This window comes from Drosophila montana, unplaced genomic scaffold, assembly GCF_035044405.1.
Source record: "Drosophila montana isolate Dmon_TW-CO22-7 unplaced genomic scaffold, ASM3504440v1 contig_3200_1, whole genome shotgun sequence".
In the NCBI taxonomy this organism is placed as follows: Eukaryota; Metazoa; Arthropoda; class Insecta; order Diptera; family Drosophilidae; genus Drosophila; species Drosophila montana.
In genome coordinates this window covers 4,468,587-4,488,940 of record NW_026998080.1, presented here as the reverse complement: position 1 = coordinate 4,488,940, position 20,354 = coordinate 4,468,587, and the positions used below count along the sequence as shown (strand labels likewise).

At 34.3% G+C, this 20,354-nt stretch overlaps 2 protein-coding genes and 1 long non-coding RNA gene across 9 annotated transcripts; 1 reads left to right on the top strand and 2 right to left on the bottom strand.

Annotated features, from left to right (window-relative positions):
* The first annotated feature begins 193 nt into the window (after nt 1-193).
* Nucleotides 194-14,304, top strand: kcc (solute carrier family 12 member kcc). 6 transcript variants are annotated; one of them, XM_064686480.1, is made up of 22 exons: nt 194-354; nt 2,252-2,376; nt 6,118-6,309; nt 7,263-7,396; nt 7,462-7,544; nt 8,155-8,257; nt 8,326-8,431; nt 8,503-8,632; nt 8,692-8,810; nt 8,870-9,088; nt 9,161-9,317; nt 9,379-9,638; nt 9,703-9,955; nt 10,042-10,404; nt 10,463-10,649; nt 10,706-10,921; nt 10,981-11,088; nt 11,330-11,383; nt 13,257-13,349; nt 13,684-13,817; nt 13,876-14,015; nt 14,076-14,303. In XM_064686480.1, the coding sequence occupies exons 2-22, from the start codon at nt 2,262-2,264 to the stop codon at nt 14,165-14,167; spliced, it is 3,258 nt and encodes a 1,085-aa protein (XP_064542550.1). In that variant the 5' UTR covers nt 194-354; nt 2,252-2,261; the 3' UTR covers nt 14,168-14,303. The 6 variants fall into 6 exon arrangements, with proteins under 6 accessions (XP_064542550.1, XP_064542552.1, XP_064542554.1 ...); XM_064686482.1 differs by lacking the exon at nt 11,330-11,383 and having other exon boundaries at nt 14,076-14,302; XM_064686481.1 differs by lacking the exons at nt 194-354; nt 2,252-2,376 and adding an exon at nt 4,487-4,661 and having other exon boundaries at nt 14,076-14,304.
* LOC135431369 (uncharacterized) lies at nt 4,655-5,775 on the bottom strand. 2 transcript variants are annotated; one of them, XR_010436783.1, is made up of 3 exons: nt 5,611-5,775; nt 5,483-5,550; nt 4,655-5,435 (listed from the first exon to the last, which is right to left on the bottom strand). It is a non-coding gene; the product is annotated as an uncharacterized LOC135431369 (long non-coding RNA). The 2 variants fall into 2 exon arrangements; XR_010436784.1 differs by having other exon boundaries at nt 4,655-5,428.
* An 839-nt stretch (nt 14,305-15,143) lies between the features above and the next one.
* Nucleotides 15,144-19,589, bottom strand: LOC135432483 (inactive pancreatic lipase-related protein 1). The gene is made up of 7 exons (XM_064688212.1): nt 19,430-19,589; nt 19,313-19,373; nt 16,800-16,948; nt 16,553-16,625; nt 16,320-16,495; nt 15,925-16,258; nt 15,144-15,280 (listed from the first exon to the last, which is right to left on the bottom strand). The coding sequence occupies exons 1-7, from the start codon at nt 19,587-19,589 to the stop codon at nt 15,184-15,186; spliced, it is 1,050 nt and encodes a 349-aa protein (XP_064544282.1). The 3' UTR covers nt 15,144-15,183.
* Nucleotides 19,590-20,354: the final 765 nt, after the last annotated feature.

The window sequence follows — 20,354 nt, the reverse complement described above, 5'->3', positions numbered from 1 at the left end:
AGACGTCTGTATATATATACATATACATACATATATACATATGTATTCTCTTAAGGTTTTTCTAAAATATGTTCGGTATCCATACTTAATACGCTAAATAGGTTTTCAGTTACTTTTTTCATTAATACAACAGTATTTCCGCCAACTTGCGCTCCAAATTATATACAGTAGAAAATTGGTTTCTGTTACTCATGCGCCTTCAATATGATAGTTTAATTTTATTCGTACAATGGAAAAGTTCACAATATAGTAGTAAAATAAAAAAACAACAAAGCTGATAGTTAATCATTAATATTAAAGACACTTTGTACATTTTTCGGGAATCGGTAACCTTGAAAGAAAGCGTTTACTCAAGTAAATACAATTTTCAAATACAAAAGCACGTTTGCGTATAGTACAAGTATTTGTTATACATAACATACATAAATATACATATATATATATATAGGCATGTAGATAAGTTTGTGGAAGTCCAATTTTGTTATATTCATTCGATTTATTTCGGGGTGAATATATATGTACATATGTGTATTTTGGTGCATATGTACATATCTATATGATAACATGCATTTGTATGAAGTAATTTTACTGCTGGACGAGATAAAAACTATTACAAAATGTTTACTTTATAACGAAAAATGCGTGTGTTCCATCAGGCTCTGTTATAGGAATCTGACAATTTAAAGTTTAAGCCTAATGCGAGTCCAATATAACTGCAAACTAATGTTTATATACGTACATGTATACACACAAATGTATGCACATACACAACAATTGTAGGAAGATTAAATAATTGTAAACATCAATTTGTATGTAAACCTCGTAATTACTTAGCTTGGTGAACAACTCTTGAAAACCGAAGAAAATGTGCAACACAGGAATTTAATTCTATTGTGACTATAGTTGTTGGATTTTGATAAGATCTTGTTTATATGTAAGAAACATTCCTGGTTTTGTCAGAAACAATAACTTAAATATGATAAAAAGATTTGACCCGGCCGGTTCTGTACTTCCTGCGACAGGACCAAACCTATACAAAGTTTCATTATAATAGCTTTACAACTGAGAAACTAGTTTGCATACTGATTTCGTAAGAAAGTTGTAGAAAACCCTCCAAAAAAGGTAGAAAAATAGGTCAACTCCATTCTATGCATAGTATATGTTACATAATATCTGTAGACATTAAACTGTTTGTCCTGTCTGACCGACTGATTGGTTATCAACGCACAGCCCAACCCGTACGAGATACGTAGCTGAAATTTTTACTATAGTTACCTTATGTGGTGAACCTTATGCGGTTCACGCTAAGACGGGTTTTGGGGAGTTTTAACGTTTGTCTTATATGATTTAAACATATTTTCTAAGAATTTAATGAAATCGTGTTTCGGCGATTTTGGAAATTCCACGCAACTGTGGAAATTAAGCGGAAAATTTGCAAAATTTTTAGTTTACCATCAATTTCAAACTGATTTTCATAGATCAAAGCAGAATTTATTTGATACTTTTTCGCAAATTTCATAGCTCTTTAAAAAAACAAAAAGTTTTTATTTAACTTAATTTTCGACCGATCGTTCCTATGGCAGCTATATGATATAGTAGTCCGATGTAAATAAGATTTTGCTTAAATGTAGGAAGCATAGTGAAACCTATAAATAGCGAGTTTGGTCAAGATATCTAGAAAAACAAAAAAGTTTTCCATAGAACAACTTAATTTCCGATCGATCGTTCCTATGGCAGCTTTATGATATAGGGGTCCGATGTTGATAGGATTTAGCATATATATGAGTAGCATAGTAAAACTAATAAATATCGAGTTTGGTCAAAATATCTTAATAAACAAAAAAGTTCTTTATACAAGAACCTACTTTTCGACCGATCGTTCCTGTGGCAGCCATATAATATAGTGGTCCGATCCAGCCGCAACGGAAAAAGACACTTCTTTCCTTAAAACTGAGAGACATGACTATATTGACTCGGCTGTTGATACTGCTCAAGAATATATATACTTAATGGGGTCGGAAATGTCTCCTTCCATGCGTTACACATTTGACAACAAAATTATAATACCCTCTGCAAGGGTATAAAAACAACGAATACGAAACTACGAAGGTATTCTAGGACGCCTTAACATAACGGTAGCTCGGCGAAGGTTCAATAATATCTCCATGGAGTCGGACACTTCCGATTAGAGCTCTCTTTATTGTTTCTATTGAGTTGTTTTTAATTGAAATGCAATATTTATGTTTTTCAGACCCACAAACATGCCAGATAGATTTCAAGTCACAAAAACCGACGAAGAAACTGTATTGGATTATCTTCAAGATGAGTCAGCAAGTGGCAAGCTTTTAGGAGATACACTGGATGATTTACAAAGTGGTCAGTATTATTTTCTTTTTAATTTTTCATATAAGTGTTACACATTTAAGTTCTGTTTCTATTCTATATAAAATGTGTTCATGATTAAGATTTGGGTTCATTGTCCGATCTTTATGAACCAAAATTACAATTTTCTTGCGAACGGGCGGTAATATACGAAAGTGAAATTATCACGAGCTCGAATCAATTTTTTAGTGATAAATATTTTTTCTTTAAGTTGATATAATTGTAAATAAGTATTATTCATTAATATAAGCTTATGTGTATAAGTTTTAAGTATTATGTATACACTATCTAAAAGATAAAAAAGTAAGAGCTGAAATCTTTTATATAAGTTTGCAATTAAAAAGGTTGCGTTTTTTCGAAATCATCAACAACCTTAGATATTCTGTTATGCAGGTTGCTTAAGACTAAAAAGTTATGAACGGGTCGAATTTCCGTTTTTTGAGAAAATCTCTATAGTGGTAATAACTAGAGTCAGAAAATTTGATATGTAGCTCCTAAAAAGTGTAGACAATTCAAGTATCTTTAATTTAATTTTTTAGCTATCGCCACCCGCACGCCTCCGTCCCATAGGTTAAATAAATAATTTAACTGGAACTACTAACCAATTTAAGCTACAATTTGAATGCAATTGTCTTTTTGAGAATATTCTATAGCACAATTCTATGGCAGAATAAGATTAATGCTTAAGCAAACGAGCGCATAGCGCGAACTGCATTTGGTGTTGGTAGAAGAAGGTTCAGGTTCATTAATTTGGGCGTTAAACGTCACCCACCAAATCTTTGACCCACATTTCTACCAAGGAGGGATGGATTTTCCAAAACGTGTGAAACACCCTTCAAATGAATTTGAACAAAGATCTTTGAAAATGAGTTTGAAGCCGATCGGTTGGTAAACAAAAAAGTTGCATTCGAAGGTTTTTCGCGTTTTTTCCACACATGCGGGTGGAATTAATTACAGTAATCAACCCATGGGAGAATTCCTTTTTAAAAGAGTCCTTATTCTACGGCTTAGTTCCTGCATTAAAGCGAATTAAAGATTTCATTTTAAACCTACTACTTCAGTTCGGAAACTGCATTCCACGAGCAAAACTTTTAGATAGGAATCTCCTCTAATGGGAAGTACAGAAAGGTGTGCATTGAATATATATACACAGATACACACTTACATGTACATGCATCTATTTTACTCCAATGCATGGATGTAGTATTGTGTTAGCTGAAGGCCAGTTTTATTTAATGTAAATCCTTTGTTAATAACAATATTTTCATATATGCATGCAGTCGAGACTAAGTTGCAGTTGTCCCGGTGACATACTTAGCCCCACCTGCACCTTAAAGCTCCTGTTAGAAAGCTTTGAGAGCAGCTAAGTACCGTAAGCTTTTTCCTGTCATTGTCAGCGGATGCTGTGTGAGAGGACTTTTTATGTATATACATTGAAATGTGTGGGGCCAACCAAATACAAATACATGTACATCTATCTGCAGTGGCTCTCTCTTGTTGTCCTCCAAAAACAGGGTGAAATTGTGTGTAGATAAAAGCTTTCGTTTTCATCTCAATTTTATCGCTCAGAGCCCTGGGCAACAAATTTTTATTTGGCAGCATACAAACCGTTTTTCTTAATCTTTTCTATAAATCCATTTAACAATTAATCAACTGCACATTATTTAAAAAACTACAAAAATTAAATTATATTGAAAGTCGAAACAACGTGTTAAAATATCAGGTTCTACAAAAATCACTAAGCCTAGTTTTATTAATTGGCAAAGTTATAATTGTTAAATATCTTAATGAAAGTGCGTTCAATAACAAAATCAAAGACGAATCGAAGCTGGTTTTAATAATATTAAATAGCAATTCCCCATAAAATTGTACATTTCATAAAGTTGACTATTTGCTCGTTTGCGTTATTCAATATAAGCTCATTACAGGCTTATTATTATTGACCTACATTTTTCTGTTTCACATTGCATAGGCTGCTTGAAGAACTCTTAACTTTTATTTAAGAGAACTGAATTTTTTCTTTAACCTAATCATTTCTATAGTCATCTAACAAAGTGTTTTTTTAATAATATGCGAACAAATATTTAGAGTTGTTTAAATGTTGTTCGTATTATGACCTAAAGTGTTAGCTAATTTTAAGTGACAATCGTGATCTGGGCGAAGTGTAAAATTTGCATTAAGCGGTAACATGCAATGTAACAGTGAAAAGGAAGATGCCGATGAAATGAATAGTACGCTATCAGATCAAAATGGAACACGACACGACAGAAAACATTCAGGTATGAAAAATGTATATGCAAATGTAAAACATGTACAGTGCAATACAGAAAAATGTTAATGATTGAAAGTAAATCTTAGGCTCTTGTTAACATTCGATACCTGTGTCGGTATTTTCATTGCGATTTAGAAAAAGTCCAAAAAATCCAATAGACAGACATCTGATTCGTGGGATAAGCTATCGCTTGATAATATCTAAATGTAGATTAACTATAAATTTCAAACCAGCATGGCAAAACTCGAATTTTCCCAACGACGCCCTAAACTACCCACAGATGCAATCGAGCTTCGCATATCGGAGGAGGAGTACTCAATATAGCTGTTGAGTCTACTCTTCCGTCGGAGCCTACTGAGCCTCTCATCTTAGGGGTTCAGTTTGAGGGTGTTTTTTATTTTCCTTTTTTTATTTCATTTCTCCTCCCGACGTTCTGATAATAACTTGGCGACTTTAATCTTCTTTGACACTGCCTGCCTCTGACTTTTTTTTGTATTATTCACGCTTTTAAATCCATCTCCTACCTACTCTCAGATAAAAACTTCTAGGTCGGTCCTGACGACTTTAATCTTCTTGACACTGCCTGGTTGTCGGGTTGAGTTGTCCTTAATCCAATGCGTCAGTCAAGAGACACATCTCTTGATTTGAAATTTGTTTGGATTCATTCAGCAGCTTTCTGGTTGGAACCGTTTGTTTTCGAAGGTCTGCTTTTTTATAAGCCCAACGTTCGCATTCCAATCCAACTGGTCTCAATTGTACAATTGTAAGGAGATTCTGTTCCCTTAAATTCTTCGGTAAAGTTTGCAAATGAGGTTGCGAGCTACCTACCTGCTAGTTCCTAGGGGCACAATAAAGGTCATCTTTATCCACATCAGTAACAGACTGAATTTTAGATCCTATTATCACGGAAAGGTCACTAGTCAGGGAACTTAATATAATCAAGCCGATATACTAACCTGGTAATGATGGGGTACCCGCTTGTCAGCTTAGCAAGTGTGCTACCAAACTTTGTTGCTGAAGAAAGCGTATCCGAATAATGTATATATACTCATGAACAGGATGATGAGCTAAGTCTTCTTGGCCATATCCGCCTGCCCATACATAAAATTTGGTATGTAGGCTTTCGTACTTACATAAATGGAACATTTCTAAATTTATGCTCTTAAAATCTCATGAAGCTTAGAGAACAAAAAAAGGAAGTTGTGTATCGTTAATTTTTAATAGGGAGGCTGCGCAGGCTGCGAGTAACGCACGGAAAACGTTTGTCTGCAAGTTTTTTGTTAACCATCCGATGGGCATCAAACTTATAAGCTCGATCTTTAGATTGATAATCTATCAATGTGTTAAATTTAGTGGCTCCAGCTTTAAGGCTCTGGACGATTTAACATTTATCTAAGTTTTTATTTTTTGCAGCAACACATCAGTTACGTTTAAGCTAATGAAATAAGTTTCGATGCTTTCAGATTCGCGTGATGTCCGCATTGTAGAAGAAAATCAGAAATCAAGCATCGACCCCAATTTGTACCTCTATGACGATGACTTGGAGACCAGGCCGCATATTTCGACTTTCATTTCATCAATTGCCAATTATGAAAACACGATACCAGCGGCCACCGATCCTGATGCGAAGCCACCACCGCCATCGGCTCGAATGGGTATGATAAATAAATATCAATTTCTTGTACTTGCCTAGGTTAATGTTGCATTTAATGGAGACAGAATGTGGTGTTAGTGTTTGATATTATTGGCAGCGTCGATATCATTTTTGTTGTGTTGTGTAGTCAGGGTATCGGGGCTGAAATCGAAAGCATACGATTATCCAATTAGCGTTTGGGTGGCAACGCCATGAACTTCTGATGGACAAAACCCCAATTTTAATAAACTTCATTAAATACAAGCTTTACATATAAACACATATATTCATATATTGTTATCTACAAAATGGGGACGAATAAAGAAATCAGAATTCGGTAAAGTTAATCATGCCGGGCAAACGTAAAAAAAAAACTTAAACTGCAAAAGAAAAAAAGATCTAGAACCATGCCTAAGGACGACAGCCTGGCCGATCAAATTTATCGCGGGCCGGAGACCCTGAGCACAGCCAGGCCTAAGCGACGCAGCAGGGAAGATGAAGAGGCGAGCGGCAAGAAGACTCCGACACCTCACCTTCTAAGCAACTGACGAAGTTATTACATCCATGTTTTATATCCATGTTGAGGCGCAAATTGCGTCGCTATTGATGCGCTGCTTCAGATCCTGTAATACCTTCTGTATCTTGCACTCCGTCTTGGGACTGTCCATTTGATGGTTCCAGCTGCTGATGGTTCAGAGAAATTTGAACAGTTTATAAACTTGCGACGACCGAGCGTGAGACCAAGGTTTGGTTTCATGGGCATGGCACGTGCTATTTGCACCTTCTGCCTCATCTCGGCAAACTTCATGACCAGCATCATCACTCATCACTTTTAAACGATGTCCATTTTTAATGTTGTATTGATTAGAGAAATGTTCTCGGTTTTCTTTTTTCCTCTTCATGCGTTTTTTTGTGTTTGTGAATAAATATAAGTTATTTCAAATTTATGTACATTTTACAATTCTTTTTTTTTAGGAACGCTTATTGGGGTCTTTTTGCCATGTATTCAAAACATTTTTGGTGTAATATTATTTATTCGGTTAACTTGGGTTGTTGGTACAGCTGGAGCAGTTTGTGGATTCTTAATTGTGCTGACATGTTGTTGTGTGGTAAGAATACAATACTTTTAACACTTTAAATTAACACTGAGTATTACGAATTATTTCAATTTTAGACAATGCTTACTGCGATATCAATGTCAGCGATTGCAACGAATGGCGTTGTACCCGCAGGAGGCAGCTATTTTATGATATCACGGTACGTTAAACATTTACAAACACCAAAGAATGACCAAAGAAAATCGAAGTGTGTTAACAGATCTAGGATCTTGAGTATATTGCTGACTTACTCATCGCACACCTTAAATACGCCACCTTACGAAAATATTTGAATATGACGGTTAGGCCATTTACTAGTGTTTCATCACGTATACAACAAGTGAGAGGGCTTTCGTCCGACGTGCCCGACTAGAAGATACCATAAAGTAAGGAGTTTCGAAAAATGTACTTCGATAGACAAAGATAGCTACTTTGATTTTGAAATCACCAGCAATACTACAAGACTAAGAAATGTGGTATCTCTTGAGTTCTTATTAAAGCTAGGCTTATGCTGCAAGGCAAATAAAGGTGCTATCCACAATTCCTCCATTCCTTACGAAGATTAGATTCATAGACTTCGTCGATCGACAAATCGCCTTTACTGCTTATATGCACGCTTTTTCCTGGTTTCTTAAGCAGGAAAATTATTCTTCTAACTATTTAATTAAGACAAAATACCCGTAGCTGCCGACTTCCTTGACAGCATATTTAGACAGCTCTTCTACATTGAAGACACATGTCGTTGAAAAATTTGACTTTAATTTATATAGATCGCTCGGTCCTGAATTTGGCGGTGCCGTGGGGATGCTGTTTTATACGGGGACGACGTTGGCAGCTGCTATGTACATTGTTGGAGCTGTTGAAATTGTATTGGTAAGAAGTTGTATATGATAACATGTGTTTATTGTATAATAATATGTATTATTTCAATTATTTCGCAGACATATATGGCACCGTGGGCATCCATTTTTGGAGACTTTACAAAAGATGCTGAAGCTATGTATAATAACTTCAGAGTTTATGGTAGTCTACTTCTGGTATTTATGGGTAAGTAAATTGATATTCTCACTCGCATCTGTAATTTATGATACAAGCAAGACAATTTTCTTCTTTATAAGGTTTAATTGTTTTTTTGGGTGTTAAGTTTGTCAACAAATTCGCAACAGTTGCACTGGCCTGTGTAATATTTTCTATAATAGCCGTATATATAGGAATTTTCGACAATATTCATGGAAATGAGAAGTTATAGTAAGGTGCTTATAAATATAGGTTTGAGCATTTGAATTTAATATTCGTCTTTATTGCAGCCTATGTGTACTTGGAAAGCGACTTCTCAAGGATATTCCAATTGAAAATTGTACAAAAGAAGATCCCATTATGGTCGATATGTATTGCCCAGATCGAAAATGTGACGAATACTACCTAAGTAATTTACATATTTGTAGATAATATATTTACTTTTTTAACCTATCAGCTTATCAACAGATAATAACGTGACCAAAGTAAAGGGTATAAAAGGTCTTGCCAGTGGCGTATTCTACGACAATATTATGCCATCGTTTTTGGAAAAAGGACAATTTATATCATACGGACGTAACTCAGTTGATATCGAAAACATTGGAAGTCAGTCATATAATCAAATTATGGCTGACATAACGACGTCCTTCACGCTACTTATCGGTATATTTTTTCCGTCTGTCACAGGTAACTTAATATTTAGAACCCGAAAATTAAAATTAATTTACTAACTCAAAATGAATTATTATAATAAATTAGGCATCATGGCCGGCTCCAACCGATCGGGCGATTTGGCTGACGCCCAAAAGAGTATTCCAATTGGCACAATTTGTGCTATTTTAACTACAAGTACTGTTTATTTAACAAGTGTTCTATTTTTTGCTGGAACTGTTGATAATTTACTGCTGCGCGATAAGTAAGAATTACACTATAAAAGTATCTCGGAAATATAAAAAAATATATTCATATTATTTAAGGTATGGACAGTCAATTGGAGGAAAACTAGTTGTGGCTAATATTGCGTGGCCCAACCAATGGGTGATATTAATTGGTTCGTTTTTGTCAACCCTAGGTGCTGGGTTACAAAGCTTAACAGGCGCTCCAAGATTGCTGCAGGCGATCGCTAAAGATGAGATTATTCCCTTTTTGGCCCCATTCGCTAAATCATCTAACCGTGGCGAGCCAGTAAGGGCTCTACTTTTAACTATTGTTATTTGTCAATGTGGAATTTTATTAGGTATATTTTCTTAATTATTTTGCACGCTCCTCTGATACCACATATTAAACTGTCTTTTCCACAGGGAATGTTGATCTACTTGCGCCATTGCTGTCAATGTTTTTCCTCATGTGCTATGGCTTTGTAAATTTGGCATGCGCCGTGCAAACATTACTACGAACGCCCAACTGGAGACCTCGCTTTAAGTTTTATCACTGGAGCTTATCCTTGATAGGTCTTACCTTGTGCATATCAGTTATGATAATGACATCGTGGTATTTTGCACTTATTGCCATGGGCATGGCGATTGTTATATACAAATACATCGAATATCGAGGGTAAGTTCTATCTAATTTAAGGAAATATGGATTTCAGCCAGCAATCTATGCAATCACATAAAATATCTTTTAAATTTGTATTACAGAGCTGAGAAGGAATGGGGCGATGGCATTCGAGGAATGGCGCTAACAGCAGCAAGATACTCACTTCAACGCCTGGAAGAAGGCCCTCCACATACCAAAAATTGGCGTCCCCAAATTTTGGTGCTTTCAAAACTCAATGAAAACCTCCTTCCAAAATATAGGAAAATATTTTCCTTTGCCACTCAGCTGAAAGCTGGCAAGGGATTGACAATTTGTGTGTCTGTGATAAAGGGTGATCACACAAAAATTTCAAATAAAGCAGTTGACGCGAAAACAACACTTCGGAAATATATGACAGATGAGAAAGTAAAAGGATTTTGCGATGTTTTAGTTGCCCAAGAAATCGGCGAGGGTCTAAGCTCGGTGTAAGCATTTAGCTATTTTGAAACCTGTATAAATACTTTGATTTACTTTTCAACTTAGCATTCAAACGATTGGGTTGGGTGGAATGAAGCCAAATACGGTTATTATCGGATGGCCGTATAGTTGGAGACAAGAAGGAAGATATAGCTGGAAGACGTTCATACAAACAGTTCGAACTGTTGCTGCATGCCACATGGCACTTATTGTTCCCAAGGGGATCAACTTTTATCCAGAATCTAACCACAAAGTAGCTTAGTATTAATGAGTATTTAATTTTTTCGAATAACCTGTAACAAATTGTAGATTGGTGGAAACATTGATATTTGGTGGATTGTTCATGACGGCGGCCTGCTCATGTTGCTACCATTCTTGCTAAAGCAACATAGGACTTGGCGTAATTGTAAGCTTCGCATTTTTACCGTTGCTCAAATCGAAGATAATTCTATCCAAATGAAGAAAGATTTAAAAACATTCTTGTACCATTTGCGGATTGAAGCAGATGTTGAAGTAGTTGAAATGGTAACTGCAAAACTGATTTTTACTGCTTATAAAACACCTCTTATAATATTTTTTATCAGAATAATAGCGATATTTCTGCATATACTTATGAGAGAACTCTCATGATGGAACAGCGCAATCAAATGCTAAGAGCATTAGGCTTAAACAAAAAAGAAAACTCCAAAGTGGTAAGTAAAATATTCTGAGTTTCATAATTAGGTTCAACTCCTTAAAACGACATCAATTCACCTTATAATGTACATATTACATACTCTCAGCAAATATTGTTGTTATTTTTTTACATCTTCGCATAATTATTTTAATTTGTTCCAACCATTCTTTTCGGTTCCTGTTTAGAACTTTTATCAAAAAACCAGACATCTATTAAGATAAATAAAAAAATTTTAATCTTTGTATATTTGATCAAAGGTTCAAACTATTATGGATTTTAAGGAAACTCCCAGTGATAATAAGTTATCTTTGGTAAAGCTCAATATGGAATTTAGAACTTATATTATTGTATATATATTATCTTATATATATACATATACATTATCTTACATATATATCAGATAAAACAATTTGTTTTCATTCACTGTGTTTCTAGCATAATAATGGAACCTATTCCTATGCAAATTAACAAAGCGAATGTCACAATAAATAGGCCAACAACTGTATGAATATATATATATAAGAATTTATTAATGCATCTATAAGTAAATAAATAAATATATAGATATGTGCTTATACATATACCTATATATATTATGGATGTCTTCAAAATAAATAAATTCTTATATATATGCATATAAACCTAAATCCACTATAAATGTGTTAAAAAACCGTATAATGTTTTGTTTGCATGTTAAAAGTATAATGATGTATCGCCAATACCAAAAAGTATTTATGTATTAATTCTTGGCTAGGACGAAAAGCTGAGTTCATCGAACCAAGTCCGTGTGCTTTTATATCTGTTTTCTATTCATATTGAAAAGTGTCGCTGTAAAAACAAAATTTCGAGCATAATTCAGAGAGAATATGACTTATTGACATCAAATTAAGTATCTTCCTGAAAATACGTTCCGCAATTGGCGAACAATTAGTCACGCCCGAAAAAATATATAGTAAACTTATTAGCTATTTAATAGATATCCGTAGTGAGGCTGTATATAGAAAGGTATCGAATATTTTTGACTAAAAAATTATAAACTTCTTATTATTTCTTTCTTGTGTATTATTTCTTAATTTAAATTTCATATGTATACCTGTGCATGCCACGTACAATTTATTTTGTATATCCAACATTATTTTACGCCTACAAAGTAACGTAAAGTATTATTATTTCAAATATTATTTACTATTAATATTACGATATGCATCGAAAACCCAAATAGTTGTCGGCAACATGTTTATGGCTATGAAGCTGGGTTGTCTGATTAGTGGTAAATTGTTCTAACGGACATTGCTAGATCGACTCGGCTATTGATGCTAATCAAGAATATATTCACTACCTGTAACATACATTTGCACAAAAATATTATACCCCTTCTATCAGTTTTCAATGGGTTCTGTGCATAAAAAGCTTCCCAACTTGGTGCAGAGGCATATGAAATTTAAAATAAGGATATACATTTATAAATTTAAGCAAAGTCGTGGCAGGTCAATCTTTAAACAAGGTTATAAGTAATTTATCCGCTTTTTAACTGACAAACAAAGTGTTAAAACCTTATCTGTCGCTTGTATTCACGAATATTTTCCCCAGGTTGGGATTCTTCGATCTAAAAGTATCGAATTAATTAAGTTCAATTGGTTAGCTTAAAACGGTTGCATCAAAGTTTTTTGCTTACCATCCGATCGGCTTCATGAATATTTTCATTGACTTTTGTAAGAATTTATTTGATTCGTTCTCGGACGAAGGTTTATTCTTCAGCTTCAAGATTCTCACCGCAACACTTGGTTCCTTATTCGATGCACTTAAAACATATTTTTAAATAGAAGTGGATATCAAGATGGGTAGATTTAACGGGCGTGTACTTAGTGGAAAGGCAATATCTAACATTTTTAGCACAAAACGTTCCACGGCAAGGCCGGGCTATACCCGCTAGTTAAGATATAAGAGCTTCGTATATACACTTCCCTTATATCAAATTAATTCCTTTATTTCTTAAGGTTACTCAATATTAAGAATATAATATAATAGAGACCTTTTTATTCTAAATGAATGTGACACTAAGGTAATTTTGAATAACTAAATTAATATTTAAGGAGTATGAAGAGAATTACATATATATATATATATATATATATATACAATCCAATGTACGTATAAGTATGTAAATACCTTATGCATTTTCAGGTTCAAACAATTGTAGACCACCATTATGACGCCATAAAAACGGCGTCGAGAGTTCGGTTTGCCGATCCTACCATTGAAGAAATACAAAATAACGTATGTATGCCTTAAATTGTTTCGAATACATAAATGTCGAATGTTTAGTGATTAAAATTAAATGTTAAGTACAAGTAGGTTAGTTCCGTTAAATTTTAAGGTTAACGAAAAGTATCCATTGTAGATGATATTTTTTTTTCTCATAAATTTGCAGGTATTTTCATCCCAAATCTAAAAGCAATCGTTCACGTTTGTTTTATGATAATTTAAAATTTTGTTTGTCGTTTTTAATCTTCAGTTCGTTTATAAAGTTCCAGTTTCCATCAGACATACAAATTGAAAAACCAAATGTATTTTTGCTGATGAAAAATGTCATTCCGAATCTTTAATACAGGATACTCAAAATGAAGAGAAACGTAATTCTATTCAATCAGATGGTGCAGACAGCACGGAAGCACCTGATAGCAGAACTAATAAAGATGAATCAACAGAAAAACCTGACGTTAACATCAAATCCAGTGCTAAACCGTAAGCGCACTCTACTAGCTCGTTTTTCGATTAATTAACATACTTTTACTACTCGCAGGGATGAGTTCAATGTGCGTCGCATGCACACGGCAATAAAACTAAATGAGGTTATAATAGAAAAGTCTCAAGATGCCCAATTGGTCATAATGAATTTACCGGGACCTCCTCGGGAAGTAAGAGCGGAACGTGAAAGCAATTGTAAGGCATTTAACAGCTTTGAGTTGCCCACATTGTATTTATTCTCTTTTTCTTAATTAGATATGGAATTCCTGGAAGTTTTAACGGAAGGTCTTGAAAAAGTATTAATGGTTCGTGGAGGGGGTCGTGAAGTAATAACAATTTACTCTTAAAGGGCATTAATCGCCCGGTTTTTAAGAGTTCGCAACATTAGACAAGTTTAAGAATCAATCAAATTTTTAAATGAAGGTGATTATTAATTTGTTATATTAAATCATATGTCCAAATATTTTATTTTTACGTAAATAAAATATCAAAAATTGTAACAATAATTAAAATCAAATTATTTGGCTATATTTTTTACAATGTTAAATGTAAAAAATATATCCGTATTTTTATAATTTCTATATGCAACTTCAAAAAATTCGCTCCTAAGGTAAAATGTTTATATTGATTGGAGCAGCAACTCCGGCGGCAAAATCAAAATGATTATTGTAAAGCTATCTGAAATAGATGCGCTTTTGCACAAAGATTAGAAGCATACTGAAACTCGTAATTGGTAAGTTTTACTACAAATATCTCTAGATACCTAACCTCGATTTCTGCTGGCTAGGCAATTTTGGGCCTAATTTGCCTTGCAGAGCTTGTCAAATTATATAACACTAGTTTGGGTTTTCCAGGATTTTTTAGAATTTATTGCGAATATGCATTAAACTAAATCTTAATACTCCCACGATCATAAGAAGCTTAACACCTTTTCTATTATTCTATTTATATATAAGTATTATATATATATGTGTGTGTGTGTTTGTGTGTATGTGTGTGTGTGTGTGGGCCTGTGTGTGTTAGCGTATGCTTGCATATACATACATGCATTTATGTGTATATGTATGCATGCATGTTTGTTTTTTAATACCAAACACAGGCCAAGCTTATATGTCGCTGTGCTGCAATTTTAAATAAAACGAATTTCTACCAAGTGCTCTACTCTTCGATTCTCATGAATTCAAGTAGGCGCTGTAGTTTTCATGCTTAGCAGGTAGTGTAGTGCTTTTTTTTTGTCTTATTCTATACATATATTAGATTAGATTAAAAACTTTTTAAAGCACCCAAGAAAAAACTTGTTTTTTTTATGTGAATTTGTGCGAATATTTTTACTTTCAATTGTGTTATATATATGATGATCTTTTTAGTCATTCATCCTAGAAATAAGTTGAAGTTCCTTTTTTGATAGGTTGTAGGGATAATGTAAACTTGTTGGCACAAAAATTTTACCAAAAACTTGCCTAGAAGAAAAAAAGTTAGTTTTTTTAATCTTTAATTGCATCTAGAAGAAATTATTCGGCATTGCCGTGGATAAGTAATTATATGTGGACTGCGAACGCCTTCATTTCCATGTTGGGACCCAATCAGCTAACTACGCTACTAAAAATTTGAAACAAAATGTTTCGCTCTTCTCGAAGATAATCATTTTATGTTAGCAGCAACAAAACTTCTTCTTTTTAAAATATTGAAATGCTACCTATTGCTTTAATTTAATTAATTTTAATTAATTTTTAGTGTGCCATTAATATATGGACGTGGCATTGCCTAATCACAAAGCTGTGTTCGCGAAAGTTTCAATAAGATCAGACTATAAGCACCGCAGTTATTCAAGAACTTAAATCCCATGATGTGCAGCTAAGAGAAGAAGAAGCACTTACGTGCAGATTTAGTAGTAACAATAATTTACTTTACTTTGGAGTAGAGCAGCTCAACGTTGAGCATAGATAGGGTATCTCATATAATGAAACCGAGCTAAAACGGTTGGGCAACGGGTCCCAAAGCGAGTTCGTGTCGCATAAAGCGTGAAAAGGCGTTTTTGCTTTAAGTGATGTAACATCAAAGTGTTTTTTTGTTGTAGATTTAACCAACTTTGTGTTAGACTTACTTGTTGAAATTTTCCTGGTATCCCACAGTATAATCATTTGGTATGTTCGCTGCTTTAGTTAATGATATGCATTCAGGTGGGGGTATTCTCAATGCATAAAAAGGATAATCAAAGGTATTTATATAAATGTCGACGCATAGACCATGACTTCCAAGATGTAATTGACTTGCGACGGAGGGCTGGCTTAGTCCACAGCTGCCCAACATGATATTTCTGTGGCAAGAATATATCAAAGTTCCTTTATCCCGACTTGTATGAAAACATTGAACGATCTTTCCGGCTTTCGAATGGTCTATGTCAATTGGATCGAATCCAGGTCCAGCCATATCACAAGCTGAAAATGTTTCGAATTAGCAACATATGTACATATTTATCTTTCATATTTTATAAATTACTGTCTATATTTTGTATAGTAAACTGTGGCTGTAATATTCGTCCCACAGCTGATGCTAGTTGCCCACCAAAGCTGAATCCAAACAAGTATCCCCGGCTGGGATCAAAGCCGTATTGAAAAAGGGATATTACGATCGAAACAATAACTTCGGATATATACTCAAAGTTGGCGTACAACCTAGAAGATTTTGCAAAGGTATTTTATATTTTAGTTGATTTATTAGAATATACATACCTGACATAAGAGGAGCTTGCGACATAGCTGTAATCAATACATATTACACAGCCTCTGCGGTAAAAGCTCAACCCTGAAATACTAATAATATATAAAAATCCAAATATATGAAGGAAATGGCTATAATTCGGAAAGGTTAGACGACAGAACTTGGGAATTTTTATTTTTGCCTGTTATTATTGCAATTTGGTTGTCAGGCAATTGAAGCTAGATATTTGTCGTAATGTTACTAGAAAAATAAACTTACGCTCGATTAGTGCAACTGCCCATTCATCCGAACAACTTTGAATCCATCCATGAAGTACAATTGAAAATTTCTCTGATGGTAAACATCCGGATTTATCCAGTTTATTTTCTGTCAGCGGAAGATAGGTTTCCAATGTCTTTGTGTTGTTTCTAGAATCACGTACAAAGAAATTTGTATTTATTATTATATTAATAATATTAATATTATATATGTTGGGTTCTGCGCTTCCTCGCCTGTCTTTGAGATGAGGTGAAATAGTTTTTCGACCTCGGTTAACCGTGGATTGGTTATGTAGACTGCTGTGAAAATGTCAATTTACACGGGAGGGAGACTGCAGCCTCTTGGCTGTGGGCTAGGCGCGATCAGGGCCGCTGCTCTCTCTATGTGCTCATTAAGAGTAGAGGCACAAGGGTTATATAGACTGCTGTGAAAAGGTCTCGGAAAGGTCTCTGCTAAAAAATGTCAATCTCCAGAAGACTGCAGCCTCTTGGCTGTGGGCTGGGCGCAGGAGCCGCGATCAGAGCAGTTGCGCTCTCTATTTGCTCATTAAGAGTAGAGACACAGCGCTCACAAACGAAATAGCAGTGATCATATTTCGCTTGCATGGCTAGCATATCTTGCACGTTCGACTCTTCTTGCCTGAGAGCTTTGGAACAGCGCTCACACTCCTTTTCGATCCTACCCCAAAGGGCACGGACTTGGTCTAAGCGGACTTTAGTCACGGCAATGAATTCACTGAGCGCCATTTTTTGGGTGCAGGAAAATTTCAGACCTGCTGCACGAGTGGTTAGAGGACCGGATACCGAAATTGTCGGACCCCTAGCGGACACCCTTGAAGAAGTTGCTTGAATAGCTAACTTTTCTCAGGAAGGACATTTTTCACGGTTGATGACGAAAAATCTTTTTTTATCTGAGGGTGCGGACGTGATGTTGATCTTCTGTGCTGTGTTGATGGAACGGAAAGTCGTTGCTTACTGCTTTTGTCGCTCTCAATTGGCATAGTAGCTCCTAAAGAGCCTCGGACTTGAATAACAGCGGCGAAACAGAGGAAATAATTGTTTATTTTAATTATGAATAATTGGAACGATGGATTTGGTGTAATTGAAATGAAGTGGTTTTCTTATTCAAAAAAGGCGAGAATAACAGAAAAAACAAACACAATATATATATTTTATTTTAATTAATCAAATGAGATTAATTGGAATGATGGAATCGGTCCAATTTGGATGAAGTGGTGTCTTTTTTTTTATTAAAAATAAACCAAGGAAAAACAAATAATAAATAATTAGTGATTTTAATTAATCAAGTGAGATTAATTGGAATTGTATTAAAAAATTATTTATTTACACACAAAAATATTGTATTTATATATCTTTTTTTTAATATGTCATCTAATTTGGATGTGCATGTGGACGTGACTTGAATAAAAAACTTCTTCCCGAGTACAATATAATTTTCAAATACCCAAATGTAACGAGTACTTTGCAACGGGTACTTCAGTAACGGATACGTCTGATACCTTCGCTATTTCGTGTTGGTATAATGTGGTTTATTGTTTTATTATAAAACAAAAAACGATGCGGCAAATTCTAATTGTAAGGAATGCAATTAATTGCCAGATGTATTTTTGTTAGTGCCTCGTCTCAGTTTGTGGGACCCAGCAGATAGTGAGCGGGGGCTACTATGTGCAGTTTTAATATACATACATATATTTTTTGGTTGTTATGCTTTGTTAATTTTGTAGGAGCTAATATACAATAAACGTGATAATTATTCAAGTATTTCTTCTGGATGTGTGTGTTCTGCCGCTTATATATGGACATATACACATACAATGTCAATGTATAAGGTTCAGCAATATGGACAAAAAGTATGTGTCAGTAAATAATAATTATTTTTTATTTATGTGGATATGGAAATACAATTTTAGCGAGAGGTTTTTTTTTCTTTATGTGTTTTTGGAGATCCGGTTCAGATTGCAAGATTGGTATATGCATGTATGTATATTTTTTTAAGCGGACTGTATGAACTTATATATGTGTGTATGTACATACATACATACATATGTACATGCATACAGAACCAAGATGGAGGATGATGAGATTCGCTTTTTTTTTTGGGTAAATAAAAATCATATGACTATTTAGATATTCAAGCTGTGTGGTTTTAGTAGCATTACTCGAAAATAATAAGCATTAGCTATGCAAACTACGCTATTTAGACAATTGTACATTAAACACAGATCACTTTTGTTTCACTTTTTCTATTTTCTACTTAACAACCGACTTGTTGACTTTGTCTTCTTTTTGATTTAGCTGCTTAGCAAATGATTCAATTGCTGAGTACTTGTATATTTCATCCCAATCAGATGTTGGCCGATTATCTACACTGTACTTATTCAGAGTCTTTGGAATGGAAGCGGCATTTGAAAAATTTGACCTCGAGCCGGCCAGTTTTTTGTTTGTTTATAAATTATAAAATACACATATGGACAATTAACTGCAATCACTTACTTATAGAATTGTATTGCCAAAGTTTTGCGTACATCAAGTCGTATTCCTCTTTGTTGGTTAACTTGCGAATTTATTTATTTATTAAAGATATAATACGCGAAAAAGCATCGCACCTACCCAATGTTTCGTTCTGTAGGCCATATATATTTCCGTTATGTCGTTGATCTAACTTTGAATGAACCTTATAAATCAAAAATGTCCAAATTATAATGCGAGTCAAAAATAAATATGGATTATTTTCAGAATATTTCTTTATAAACGTTATTTTATAATACATATTTAAAACAATCATATAACTCAAACTTAAATAATGTACAATACAAGGCACACAAAACTTATTTTGAGAAATAAATAAGTTGTTACTAGTCGAATTCGTTAGTTTATCAAATTTGATAAATTTGATTGTCAACACTTTCATACTCAATATACTTTTGCTGAATCCATCGGAGAATTAAAATTTCAATTAATTTTGTAAAGAAGCTAAATTTTATGACTCTAGCTATAACCTAATCAGAATTTCTAAATCGAGTCCAAGCGATTGCTTAAAAATCGGAATCTTGTACCGCGCGGGCACCAGACGGACCTATGTTCAAAATTTCAAGTCTCTTGCTCTTACAAGTTCTGAGATCCTTGAGTTCATACCAACATACGGACGGACGGACGGACAGACAGACGAAGGTGGTTAAATCGACTCGGCTTGGGATGCTGATGAAGAATATATCTACTTTATGGGGTCGGAGATGCTTCCTTCTGCTTGTTACACAAATACATTAAAGCCTTCTTCCTTTAATGGGTTCAGGGTACAAAAAATACGGTTGAGAAAATCACAAATTAGTAATTAACAGCAAGTATCAATGATAGATAATTGATAGATTGAGATCCTGCTTAGAGCAGGTTGGTCCTATTGATCTGCTTAAATAATCCAAGAATATCTCAGAAAGAATTAAAATTGCAATAGAAATAGACGGAAGGGATAACAATTGCGTAGGTAGCGTCTTGTGCTATACACAATTTTAAAGATATGAAAAAGATAACATAAAAA

Coding starts and splice junctions, on each gene's coding strand:
- kcc (XM_064686480.1), top strand. CDS start 2,262: ATGCCAGATAGATTTCAAGTCACAAAAACCGACGAAGAAACTGTATTG. Junction 8,432..8,502: donor TCTACTTCTGGTATTTATGG/GTAAGTAAATTG, acceptor CTTCTTTATAAG/GTTTAATTGTTTTTTTGGGT. Junction 10,922..10,980: donor ATGTTGAAGTAGTTGAAATG/GTAACTGCAAAA, acceptor ATTTTTTATCAG/AATAATAGCGATATTTCTGC.
- LOC135432483 (XM_064688212.1), bottom strand. CDS start 19,589: ATGTATTATAAAATAACGTTTATAAAGAAATATTCTGAAAATAATCCA. Junction 16,259..16,319: donor TACTATACAAAATATAGACA/GTAATTTATAAA, acceptor AAACATTTTCAG/CTTGTGATATGGCTGGACCT. Junction 15,281..15,924: donor TACCAGGAAAATTTCAACAA/GTAAGTCTAACA, acceptor TTTTTCTTCTAG/GCAAGTTTTTGGTAAAATTT.